Below are 13,788 nucleotides of genomic sequence, written 5' to 3'. Positions count from 1 at the left end.
CGCAATCACAATATTTTTTTTTTATTTTTCCCAAAAATATATACAAAATAGAAAAAAGAATCATGATCAATTATCAATATTAACATTTAATTATTGGCTACATATGAGCTTTAATTAATTAATTTTTGGATGCACCTAATATAGGCTCGAGCTCATATGAGAACGAGTTTAATTACCATTATATTAAATATTTGTATTGAGATAAGTGTAAAATTAATTAAAGTATTTATATAAAGTACACGAATCTATATGCAAAAATTCAATTTAACGAGGATATTTTCATCTTCATATGAGCTAGACAATGTGGCACATTATATATTATACACACAATAATATTATGTTCTTGATATAATTAATTTAACTGAGATTTAAATCAAAACTTCATAGCTTTTGAGATGAGCTAGTATTTTTGTTTTGACCAGTAATTGCTATGCATTATTAAGGGGTAATTTTTATAGTGTCTCGTATTTCATTTTTATGTCTTAACTTTAATTTGTTATTTAAAAATATTTAACATTTACTTTTATTTTACAAAAATTCTTTTAACTGCTGTAAACCTATTATAATAAGTTTTCAGGTTAAAAAGATAACAACATTATATTTTTACCCCTTTTTTTCTCATACTTAAAAAATATCAGCCTTTTTTAATCATTATTTAGACCTATTACAAAAATATTAATACCATAATGATGATCTATTTTTTATAAATAAGGAAAATTTACTCATCACTGAAAAATGCTGAAATCGTATTTGTGGATGTTATATTGTGACTTAAATGAATTTTTTATTTTGAAAATCTACTATTGCAGGTTAAATAATTTTTTTTAAAATAAAATTAAAATTTAAAATTTTTTTAATAATAAATTAAAATTAAGAAAAAAATAATATGCAAGACAAAGTTTAGAGACAGGCTAATTCAGGATGATTATAAAAATTACACCATTATTAAGGCTCATAGGTTAATATAGATTAAAGGGTTTAAAAACTTCTAAATGAGGAAAAGAGGATCAGCGCTGCCAGCTTCTACTCTTTGCTAGACCGCTGGCAAGAAAAATTACATAAAGCTGTGCAAACCCAAGGGCTACAAAGCCTATCAGATTCTATCAGATTGCTAAATCTCTTTGATTACACTAGAATATTTATATATTAGTTTGGTGAAACGAGGCGTATTTTGAATTTCAAAAAGCCTCAGAAACGCAAAAACATATACGCTGTAAGTGCGCTCACTTCCACTGCTCGCTGCCATCTTCCATTCCTGGCTTCTTCAGTTCACCTCCTATACGCTCACATTCCCTGGTTTCGTTTTAGTCAGTCTTCAAATTGTGAAACCCAAGAAATAAGGAGAAAGAGAAATGGTGGTATCCAAGTCCAGGTATGAGGAAATCCGCCAAAAGAGGCTGGAAGAAAACAAGAAGAGAATGGAAGAGCTTAACTTGAAGAAGCTCGTTGTTGATCTCCGTACGACCAGCCCTAAGACTTCTCCAGTAAGTTTATATATTTGGGTTGCATGTGTTTTCTAATTGTATGTGTTTTTTAATTGGTATGTATGTCGATGATGATTTACATATGGTACGATACCTACCCTGGTGAAGCAGATGAAACCAAGGCTTCCTCGACCATCAACAGAGTTGGTACCAGTGAGGAGGTCCTCTCGTTTTGCAGGCAAGAGCCCTGTTAGCTATAAGGAGGTCTCTCTCTCTTTCTCTCTCTCTCTCTCTCTCTCTCTAAATAGGTTTCTTCTCTCTGTGTGATATTTTTGTTGGTATGTTCTTATTGTCTATGTTCTCTCTGTATTAGAAATTGTTGGGAATTACAAAGATTTCTGTGCTATTGAATAATAATCTCAATGTTATTCCAGCTAAGTCTGACCTTTGAATACTAATTTGATTATTGAATACGTTATTGTCAGTTAAAGATTATCGTTTTCTTGGGGTTCCTTTGATGTTATATCTTCACAACTCTGAAATGCGTATCTGATCCTGGACTAACATATAGTGCTTAATAGATTGAATTATTTAGTTTCAGCAAGCCTTTGAACCATCAGGTTCTCTTTGGTTTCGATAACGTTTTCTATTGATCCACAAGTTCTCTTTTCTCTTTTTGGCAGCTAGCACCTGAACCTTTGGAGAGACCCAGAAGGTTGCAATTGATTTCAGTAGATAAAATTTGTAGCATTTGACAATATATATATATATATATATATATATATATATATATATATATATATATATATATATATATATATATATATCTTACACCTACTGTGAGATTCACTTGCAGGACCTACTGCTACCGACAACAAGATCTGTTGAATCGAATCTATGCTTCTGATGAAGTCAGGGGACATGCAGTTGATAGAGCAGGAAAAATTCAGTCAGGTTTAGAAGCTGATTTCCCTAGTTTTGTGAAACCCATGACTCAGTCACATGTAACTGGAGGATTTTGGCTGGTAAGTGGTATCTTTGAGCTAAAGGGAAGAATCTTTTATCCATGTTAGTAGACCAAATATTTATGAATTATGAATTTGGTAATTGAGAGTTGCAATCATAATTTCTCTTGTAACATTTTTTTTACAGGGTCTGCCAGTTCAATTCTGCAAAGATCACCTTCCTTCTCATGACGAATATATTACTTTGGTGGATGAGAATGGAGATGCATCTGAAACAAAATACCTTGTTGAGAAAACTGGTCTTAGTGCTGGGTGGAGAGGGTTTGCTATAGAGCATAAACTGGTTGATGGAGATGCACTAGTGTTCCAGTTAGTTAGCCCAAGGGAATTTAAGGTAATTCCCTAGCTATTAAACTATTGTTTGTTTCATTTTTTATTCAAGGCCTAAACATTCTTGAATTTAAGTGTGCATCATGAATCCCTACTTGCATTTTTGTGCTTGTTTAGACAAGTTTTTGAATGATATTTACTGGAAAACTATTTCGTATAGCCAACCTCAACTAGATTTGTATTAATTAAGGCTCAGTTGTGTTTATGTATTGAAATTTGTCCATGGTTTTAACTACTTCCCAAATTTTCCTTCTCTAATATGCATTGTTCGAGTTTAGGCTTCTTAATTTCTTGGATGGTTAAAGATTATAAAAGTATTCAGTTAACAATCATATACACAGGGTTTTGAATTGTTTTCCTTATCCTTGAATGATATTTTAAACAGATTGAACTTCTCTTTGTCACTTGCAACCCTTTTTCTTTAAAACGACTCTCTGCTCGATAATTGTTACATACTATAATAATAAGTAGTGTTAATCTCAGATAGTTAAGGGATTGGAGGGATAGATACTTTAGTAGTTAACAGAATCTGTTGTTAGGAAGCAATTAAACTGCTCATGTATAAAGGAGAGAACTCCTTCTGTAATGAGGCATTCCAAGTAGGGCTGTGCACGGTGCTAAACCGAACCAAGTCAACCAACAGGAGCCGTACCTAGGGGTGAGCATTCGGTTCAAATCGAACCGAACCGAACTGAATTAAATTATAAAAATCGAATCGTGAATTTTAGAAACCGAACCGAACCGAAGTGGGTGAAAAACCGAATCGAACCGAACCGCTCTATTTCGGTTCGGTTCGATTTAAACCGATCGGTTTGATTTTTTAATTTAGATTTGATTTTCAAGTTATTTGGTCTAATTTTAACTTTGGTTTGAATCTAATAACCATTAATCAATAAAATTAAACAATTAATATATATAAAATTAAATATAATTCATAAATTTTCCATAAAAATAAATCAAATCAAAAATTGATTTGGTTCGATTTAGTTTGATTTGACTATATAAATTACTATTTGGTTCGGCTAGGTTTAACAGATTTTTTCTCTTCAAAATCGAACCGAACCAAAATAACCGAAATTTTTATAATGTAAAATCGAACCGAACCGATTTAATTTTAAAATCGAACTGATTGAACCGAATTGACTCGGTTCGGTTCGATTTTTTAGTTTGAACCGAATTCTGCTCAGCCATAGCCGTACTGAACCAAACTTATTTTGACACTTTGATTTGATTCTGATTCTTCACTAAGAACCGAATTAGAATTGTACCGAAATCGAACCAAATCGCATCGAAATAAAATCGAATTTATACATAGGTTTTTCTATGATTTTTTTAGATGCGTTATATGGTTTCAATATATGTGTGTGTGTGTGCGTATGTGTGTGTATGTATAATTATGATTTTCTTATTAATTGTAGTTATAAATATATTAAATTACATTATAATTCTTAATTTTATATATATATATATGTTAATTCATAATCATATTTGTATTTTATATTTATTATTACATAATAAATAGTTAAAATTTATATTATATAATATAATATTATATTATATAGTATATTTAATCCTAAATTATATATATACCTTATAGTTAAAGAATATTTAATTTAAAAATAGCTAAAAGATGTATCATATAATATACTATGTATTAATAACCTAATTCAAAACTTAAATGCTAATTTAAGTATAACTTTTTAAGGAAATAATCACATAAAATTATTTTATGAGCCGAGAACTGAATCGGAATTGTACTGAGCCAGAATTGAAGAACCAAGTATCATATTGAGCCAGAACCGAATAGTGAAGAACTGAATTGGAACCATACCAAAATTTTGGTTCGGTTTCAGTTCCTAGGCAGACCCTTAACTGAACGAGAATCGCACGCCCCTAATTCCATGAATCAATAATAGAATATATTTCTCTCTTCTATTTTTCTGTTCTCATCTCATCCGATATGTTCTCTTCCATTCTCATCTAATTTTTCTCCTCTGTTCCGAGTACAACTGATTATGTGTTAGTATACATTAACAACTGCTATTTTCTCAGGTGTACATTATAAGAGCATATGAATTAGAAGACAATGAAGACAAGGAAATGAAAAAGAAAACAATGAAGATGATGGCAAGGATGTAGAAGTTACGCCTTTGAATAGAAGTGCCAAACGGACTAGAGCAAGTAAGTGCTTCCAACATTCTTCCAAGTTCCAATACCTTTGCAAGTGGTTCTCGTTACATAAAAATGTTTGCATATGCATCCATATAGTTCAAATAATTTGAACTACTTTTAACTTCTTATAACTATGCTATATAGATAAACTATGTACTACACTCAAAGTATGTGTTCTTTCACTCATATAAATGTAAGACCCATTTCTTATAATTTATGGAAATTCTACATCTATGTGAATATAAAGAACACTAAAAATTTAATATTTTAATTAAAGGGAGAATTTAGATTTGATCCTTAAAGGAGACATTGTTGGGAGGGACAATCACAAATTCTGAAAAAATTAATTTTTTGTAGACTATAAAATAGACGCGGAAGGATACCGGATAAAATTAAAAATTTTAATATTTCGAGTACTTCGAATAATTTCTTGATAAAATATGCCTTTCTTAATAACTATTCATTACTATGCTAATATATGTCCTTTTTAATAAGTGGACATTTTTTTTTTCTCAATTGGGAGGCTATTGATCTTAGACTACACAATTGCTGGTCAGTTCTTGCACTCTCTAAATTTTTTAAAACTAAAATTTTACCCATAAATTTTATTACATTTTTTAAAATAATACTATTATGCATAAGCATTTTCATATTTTTCTTCAGATTTCATTCATATATATCATATTATTTAATTTTTATATTTTTATTTTGATCCTATGTTTTTATCAATATCTTTTTTCTTTGCAATATTTAAAATTGGCTCCTCCAAAGGTAATATTCTAATTCTGCCGCTGCCACCCAAAATATGCCAAAATGACTCGATTTGCCTCTGATTTTATTTTTTAAAGTCAATTTAAACCTTATATTTCAAATTGTGTTAATTAGGCTCTTATAAAATTTAACTTTGAGCAATTAAGCCTTTTTTTAATTAGATTAGCATGGGAAACACATGGATGTTAGCATAATATGTTACTTGCTATCTAAACTACACATTAAAATGAATAAAAAAAAATCTCTAAATTTTAAATATGATCATAATTTGGGAATTTTTTTTATCCTTTAACACATTTGTTTATCAAACTTTATATTACCAAACAATCATGTGTTTAATACTTTAATTTTAAACTAGTTTGAGTCGGACCATTTTTTGTTATTCACCCTTGTTAGACACCAAAATCCATATCATGTAAATTTTTTAAATTATTTTTATTCATGTCATCTTGGACTTCTTCTTTTGCTTATAGAGTTGGAGCCTCTTTATAGCCAGAAAGGCTATGCGCGGCCCCCAACAAAAAATATTGAAATGATTTTTTTTTTCTTTTGCTTACACACACACGTACACACAAATTATTATAAAGAATATGTAAATATTGGTCCCCATATTTGTATTTGTTTTAATGATTAACTCAAACTAATTTTCATTAGAAGGAATCAATGATTTTTTCTTCATTGTTATCTATTTATGAAAATTAAGTAATTAAATTTATAAAATAAATATGATTGATGGGTAGTTAATTGTTATTTTAATTTGTTCTTATTATCTTCTAATTCAAAAGGCAGTGAAGAGAAAAAGGGAATTGTATAAGAAATTACTTAAATTTGATAATAATGAGGCATATGAATAGTACAAAATAGCAAAGAAAGAGGCAAAAAAGGCTGTTAGTTAAGTAAGAGCACAGGCCTTTGAAAAGTTATATGAGAAACTTGGAACTAAAGAAGGGGATAAAGGTATTTATAGATTAGCAAGGAGGAGAGAAAGAAAATGTCAAGATCTCAATCAAGTTAGGTGCATTAAGGATAAAGAAGGAAAAGTGTTGGTGAAAGATGAGGACATTAAAGAAAGATAGAGAAATTATTTTAATGATCTCTTTAATCGTAGTCAAAATGGTAATAGCGTGAATATAGATTATAGAACAATAGAAAAGAATGTGAATTATACTAGAAGGATTAGATCTTTAGAAGTAAAGGAAGCACTTAAGAGAATGAAAGTAGGTAAAGCCTGTGGACCCGATGAAATACCAATTGAAGTGTGGAAGTGTTTGGGAGATATGGGAGTGACATGGTTATCTAAATTATTTAATAAAATTCTAAACTCAAAGAAAAGGCTTGAGAATGGAGGAGGAGTATCTTAGTACCTATTTTTAATAATAAGGGAGACATACAGAGTTGCTCAAACTATAGGGGAATTAAACTCATGAGCCATACTATGAAGTTGTGGGAGAGAGTTGTGGAGCATCGACTACATCATGATACTTCTATCTCTCTCATTCAATTTGGTTTCATGCCCGGTCGTTCAACTAGGGAAGCGATTTTTCTCATTAGAAGCTTGATGGAGACATATAGAGATGTGAAGAAAGATCTGCACATGGTTTTTATTGATTTGGAGAAGGCTTATGATAGTGTTCCAAGAAATGTCTTATGAAATGTGTTAGAACAAAAGAGGGTATCTATTAGGTACATACAAGTGTTGAAAGATATGTATGAAGGAGCAACTACTATTGTGCGCACGGTGGGAGGGGACACAAGAGATTTTCCAATCTCAATTGGATTATACCAAGGATCAGCCATAAGCCCTTACCTTTTTACATTAGTTTTAGATGAATTGACGAAACATATGCAATAGAGTATTTCTTGGTGCATGATGTTTGCGGATCATATTGTTCTGATAGATGAGACACGAGAAGGAGTCAATAGAAAGCTAGAGCTTTGGAGAAATGCTCTAGAGTCAAAGGGTTTTAAGTTAAGTAGAACGAAGACAGAATACATGCATTGTAAGTTCAGTGAAGGCCAAATTGGTGATAGGGAAGGAGTTAGTTTGAATGGAGTGGTACTGTCCCAAAGTAATCACTTTAAATATCTAGGCTCAGTCCTTCAAGTAGATGGGGGATGTAAGGAAGATGTTAGTCATAGGATTAAAGCCGAATGGTTGAAGTGGAGACGTGCCACGGGAGTTTTATGTGATCGTAAGATTCCTAATAAGTAGAAAGGAAAATATTACCGCATGCACTATAATGACCGCTATGTTATATGGTAGTGAGTGTTGGGCCTGAAAGAGTCATATCGTCTAAGATAAGAGTTGCAGAGATGAGAATATTAAGGTGGATGAGTGGCCATACTAGACTAGATAAAGTCCGTAATGAGAGTATTAGAGAAAAGGTAGGAGTGGTGCCAATTGAAGATAAGTTGAGAGAAGGGAGATTGAGGAGGTTTGGTCATGTGAAGTGTAGAAATACGGAGGCTCCAGTTAGACAAGTAGAGCACATTAGGTTGGAGGATAGAAAGAGAAAAAGGAATAGACCTAAATTGACTTAGAGGAGAGTAGTACAATATGACCTAGAAGCATTATACATTTCTGAGGATTTAACCCAAAATCGTTTAGAGTGGAGAAAGCGAATCCATATAGCCGACCCCAAATTTTTGGGATAAAGGCTTAGTTGAATTGAGTTGAGTTGTATCTTCTAATTGTATAAATTTTTTGTTAATTTTTTTTATTTTACGTATTTATTTGAAAAAGCATAGTTTGAAATGTAAAACAAAATTTCTAATAAAAAAAATAAATGCACAAACTCCTCAATTTTTTAATATCCATTTTTTTTATTATTATAGTAAATAATATTTAAAATTATTAATATTATTATGAATCATAATTTGGAAATTTTTATTCAACATGATAAATATACAATGGCCCTCTCAAAGAAAATATCCAGGCTTCATCACTTTCTGGCTTCGTCACTTTCTTACTCTTTTCCTTACTCATCATGTTTTCGTACTAGGATATTTGATTCTCTGCATTGTATAAAATCAAACCATCTTAATCAATCATCTCTCATTTTTATCACGAATATGTACTGCATGCATTCTCTGATGGATGTAGTGAGTTAAACAAAGTAAATATTGTGAAAGTATGCAAATTCCTTTTTGGTGGTTCTGATTTGTACTATTATTGGTTTTGGCAGGTAGGAAGTAGTCTTTGACAACATAAAAGCTGTGTTAGAGAGCTGGGTCTTTTTGTTTTGGCTTGCAGTAATTACCATACATGCCAATGCATTGTAAAATGGCATCTAATTCCTTGTTTAGTGGCACAAATACTATGCTTGAGAAATTAACTTACTAGTTTTCTATAGCAATAGCATGAAATTGCATTTTCTTATTAATGGTTGTTTTAGGGTTGTCAATATTTAGTATAACCTTTAATGTCGTGGGAGGAACAAAAGGCCAATTGCTAAATAGTTGATTTTGCAGGTTTAGCTTAGAAACACATTCATCAGCTCTATTAGTTAATCTATTAATCTTTATAGAATCAATCTTCTGAAAATTAGGAATACTAGAGGCAATGGCCTGAATTGTTGCATACATTTCCCACCTTTGACATGAAGGGAAATTTTTGATGGCTGCAATGAGGACCTCCGAATCAGATTCTACTATTAGCTTGGCAATACCCATGTTTTTTTTGCCAATTTAATCACTTCAATCATTCGGGAAATTTGATAAGCAATGAGTTGAGGATTCAAATTGATTTGCTCAAAGATTACTTTATTCTGGTGTTCCAAATGCACCAACATGAAATACAAACAGTAGATAGAAAGTTTTGATTCATTTATGAGTTAGGGAAAGTATGTAATACATCCATCCACCATTTAGAGAAGGAAACAAAATCGTGCCTATTTGGCTTGTAAGCACAGGGACTACCACGTTGCCCTTGAATGATTGTGCCAAAATAAAGATGCTCAAGATTTTTTTCTTCTTCTTGCTGGCAAGTAGGATAGGGATCCGAGGATAGCTCCCATTTGAGTAAGGAGGTTAATAGGCTACAGGAGGTGAGTGACTTTAACCTTAATAAAATGAAAACTATTTATAAGTAATTAATGAGCATCCTCATGCATCATGTCATATTTATTTCGGATGTATGTATCTAGAACATGAAGATATTGTATAATTGCATAAATTTTTATTGGTGCATTGATGGATATTTGATGACCCATTACTCCCCTCATGTTATGTTATGCAATGTTATGGATCCATAAGAAAATCTTAAAGGGAGATCTTGAAGTTGCCTTTCAAGGGAGATCTGATAGTTGCCCCTGGGTACATGACACAGGTCATGTCTAAAAGCAAAGTTTAGGGAGTTATTGATGATAATGTCCATTTTACGTGAAATATTTATGATGTAAAAATCCATGTGAATGATGCATTGTACATATATGAATGAATGATGAAATTAATGATGGTTAGTTTACTCACTAAGCTTGTGTAAGCTTAACCCATTCCCTTAATCCCTAGGTGTAGGGTTACAGGAATAGAAGAGTTCCTTGAAGACAGAGCATCAAGGGCAATTTTAGCCCTTTCTTTACGTATGATGTATGGGTGGGTAGACATGTAATTTATGAATGGATAGTATTATGCTAGTAATTAAAGGAAATTTGAAAAATGTAATATTGTTTAAGCATACTGATATTTGTGTTATGCTAATTCTTGTGAGGGTACACATGTCGAGCTATTACACTTTGGATCTTATGTATTTTAAGGTTCAAATTATGAACCATTATTATGTTATAAATGTGTATGTATGGATTAAAAGACTAAGATGTAATGGTTTGATGTATATTTAGAAGTTGAGAGGTAGGAATGTATGTATGTTTTTTAGATTTTAGACTTGTTATGGGTTTTGATAGCCTTAAGCTGACCCAATCCCTAGTGTCAGTAATGGTCCCTAGCTCGAGTCATTAGTAGTGGCTGACTGGCAAAGGCCAGTTACAGTGATTGAGTTTAAGAGTTTCATAGGACTGGTTGGCTATTATAGGAGGTTTGTAACTGATTTCTTTAAGATAACTGCTCCTGTAAATAAGTTGACTCAAAAGAATAGGAAGTTTGAGTGGACACATTAGTGTGAAGAGAGTTTTTAGAAGCTCAAGGAATGTTTGGTGACAACACCAGTTCTGGCTTTACCTTTGGGCAATGAAGATTTCATAGTGTATTGTGATGCCTCCAAAGTGGGTTTGGGGTGGGTTTTTATGTAGAATGGCAAGGTAATATCTTATACTTTAAGGCAAATGAAGAAGCATGAAGCTAACTATCCTGCCCATGATCTAGAAATGGCGGTGGTAGTTTTTATCTTAAAGATATGGAAACACAATTTTTATACAGCTAAGTGTAAAATCTTCACAGACCACTAGGGTCTCCAGTACATCTTCAACTAGAAGCAGTTGAACCTCGGGCAAAGAAGGTGGGTGGAACTACCAAGTGATTATGATTGTATTATCCAGTGGCATTTGGGTAAGGTGAATGTCATTGCAGATGCCCTCAGTAAAAAATTATTTGATAGTTTGGCTCACATATAGTGCAAAGGTGACCATTCTTAAAGGAGCTATATTAATTGATAGGAGAGGGGTTATAGTTGGAGTGGCACTAGTGTACTTGAGACAGGTGCTAAAGAAAATAACACAAGGATCCTGAATTGGTAAAGATAGCTGAAGTAGTACAAAAGGGTAGAAACTATGAGTTTTGATTTAATAGAAAAGGAATTTTGAGGTATGGTAGTAGATTGTGTGTACCAGATGATATTGGACTCAAGGGAGATATTATGAGAGAAACTCATAATGTGATGTATAATGTACATCCCGAAGCTACCAAATTGTATTAGGATTTACAAAAGATATATTGGTGGCCTTATATGAAAGAGATTGCACAGTTTGTGTCTGCTTGTCAGGTGTGTCAAAGAGTGAAGTTGGAGCATCAAAAGCCAGTAGGAATGCTTAACACCCATTACATATTCCAAAATGAAAATGGGAAAATGTGGTCATGAACTTTGTTGTAGGGTTAATTATAGCCTCCAATAGACATGACTCTATATGAGTAATAGTGGACATATTGATCAAGATTGCTTACTTCATTCCTATGAGAGCTAACTATTCCATAGATAAGTTGGCTTAGGTGTATATAGTGAAGATAGTAAGGTTGTATGGAGCTCCAATGATAATAGTTTTTGACAGTGGACTACAATTCACCTCCAGGTTTCAGTTTTGTCTTCAGAATGAGATGGGCATAAGAATGGATTCAGCATAGTTTTCCATTCTCAAACAGATTGGCAATTAGAAAGAACCATATAAACTTTAGAGGACATGTTGAGAATGTGTGTACTTGACTTTAGAGGATCATGGAAGAAGTATCTTCCACTAGTTGAGTTTGCATACAATAATAGCTATCACTATAGCATTGGAGTGGTACCTTATGAGGCTTGGTAGAAAATGCAAGTTTTCAGTGTGCTGGGAAGAAGTTGGTGAGAGAGCATTGGCATGCACTAAGTTGGTGGAAATCACCAATCAAGTGATTCCTTTAATCAAGGCAAAGTTAAAGATAGCTACTAGTAGGAAAAAGAGTTATGCAGATCTCCATATAATGAAAGTGGCTTTTAGGTGGGGGACATGGTGCTTCTCAACGTATTTCTGATGAAATGTATTATCCGATTTAAAAACAAGGCTAGACTAGCTCTGAGCTATATTGGACTCTATGAGGTGCTACAGAAGGTTGATGATGTATCTTACAAGCTAGCTTTGCCACTAGAAATGGAATGAATCCATTCAGTTTTTCATGTCTCTATGCTAAGGAAGTTTGTGTTAGATCCGAACAAGGTAATTAGTGAACCCCACATGGAAATTTAAGATGATCTTTCTTATGTTAAACAACTTGTTAGGATCGTGGACACACAGATTAGTAGATTAAGAAATAAGGAGATACCTATGCTTAAAGTTTTGTGGAATCACCATAACATGGAAGAATGCAAATGGGAGACTCATGATTCCATGTTACAATAATATCCTCACATGTTTTCGGTATGTCATGCTATGTTTGCTATGTTTGTTATGTTTATTTTAACATTCAATGATGAATGTTCCTGGGGGGGCGGCTGTGGGGGGAATATAACATCCACTATTTTTTAATATCGAAATTCCTGTCATAGCCCGTGAAATGTAGGGTTTCATGGACAAGGACAAGAGAAATAGTTGAAAGTTCCATATGTGTGCTAAGATGTGTTTAAGAATGTATATGCTTTGTTGTTGTAGCAAAGTTAAGAGTTTTAATAGTGTTTTGGACAAAAGTAACTTTAGCAGTCGAAAGTTGGACTTTTGACAGCCAATGTCCCTTTTTATTATTAAAATGTCCTTTTAGAGAGAATGGATTCTGAACTTTCAGTAACCAAAATTCCCCTAGACAGTAGGAGTATAAATAACCCATTTTAGTTTGAATTTAGAAACAAAATGGTTTTTTCCTCTCTCAATTACTGTTGCATGCAACGTTTTTCATGGTTAAGTTTTTTAGATTTGGGATTTTGAAAGTTGGAAGTTTTGGATTTTGTTAGGAAGCTCAAGAAATCAAGAGTTTGTTGAAGTTACCCTAGCCTCTCTCTCAATTTTGTGTTTAAGAGAAAAAGAAGTAATTCTCCTTTCTTTTTAATTTTTTAGATGGGTCAAGCAAGTTTTCACAGGATGGTTTTTATTGGTATATGCATGTAAGAAATGATTGTCTTGGCTTTTTGAGTTTGTTCTTTTGTTTAAGGATACTTCATGTTGGTATTTTGAAGAAATCTATGAATGCATATGAGTTTAGGATGTATATAAAGGATATAATTTTGGTTTTGATATGTGTTATAGATGTTTTGATCAATTTTGGAAAAAGATTATGTTGTTTGAGATTTTTGGATGTTTTGTACCTTGATGTAAAAGAAAACTTGAATCTTCACTCTTTATTGAATGCATGTGTGTTTCTTTGAAGTTTTTAAGTGGATAGAGGTCCTAGGTATGTGTTTTTAAGCTTGGATCTTGTTTTGGGAGCCTTGAGAT

General features: G+C 32.4%; 1 protein-coding gene across 2 annotated transcripts; it reads left to right on the top strand.

Annotated features, from left to right (window-relative positions):
* The first annotated feature begins 1,088 nt into the window (after positions 1–1,088).
* Positions 1,089–10,508, top strand: LOC110673706 (B3 domain-containing protein At3g19184-like). Of its 2 annotated transcripts, none has more exons than XM_058141704.1 (7): positions 1,089–1,484; positions 1,596–1,688; positions 2,108–2,139; positions 2,281–2,449; positions 2,577–2,783; positions 4,832–4,960; positions 10,238–10,508. In XM_058141704.1, exons 1-6 carry the CDS (start codon positions 1,353–1,355, stop codon positions 4,916–4,918), a joined length of 720 nt encoding a protein of 239 aa, XP_057997687.1. In that variant the 5' UTR covers positions 1,089–1,352; the 3' UTR covers positions 4,919–4,960; positions 10,238–10,508. The 2 variants fall into 2 exon arrangements, with proteins under 2 accessions (XP_057997687.1, XP_057997686.1); XM_058141703.1 differs by lacking the exon at positions 10,238–10,508 and adding an exon at positions 8,908–9,122.
* The last annotated feature ends 3,280 nt before the right edge of the window (positions 10,509–13,788 follow it).

This window comes from Hevea brasiliensis, unplaced genomic scaffold, assembly GCF_030052815.1.
Source record: "Hevea brasiliensis isolate MT/VB/25A 57/8 unplaced genomic scaffold, ASM3005281v1 Scaf201, whole genome shotgun sequence".
Lineage (NCBI taxonomy): Eukaryota > Viridiplantae > Streptophyta > Magnoliopsida > Malpighiales > Euphorbiaceae > Hevea > Hevea brasiliensis.
This window is presented reverse-complemented; position numbering and strand designations above follow the sequence as displayed.

Coding starts and splice junctions, on each gene's coding strand:
- LOC110673706 (XM_058141704.1), top strand. CDS start 1,353: ATGGTGGTATCCAAGTCCAGGTATGAGGAAATCCGCCAAAAGAGGCTG. Junction 1,485..1,595: donor CCAGCCCTAAGACTTCTCCA/GTAAGTTTATAT, acceptor CTGGTGAAGCAG/ATGAAACCAAGGCTTCCTCG. Junction 1,689..2,107: donor GCCCTGTTAGCTATAAGGAG/GTCTCTCTCTCT, acceptor TCTTTTTGGCAG/CTAGCACCTGAACCTTTGGA.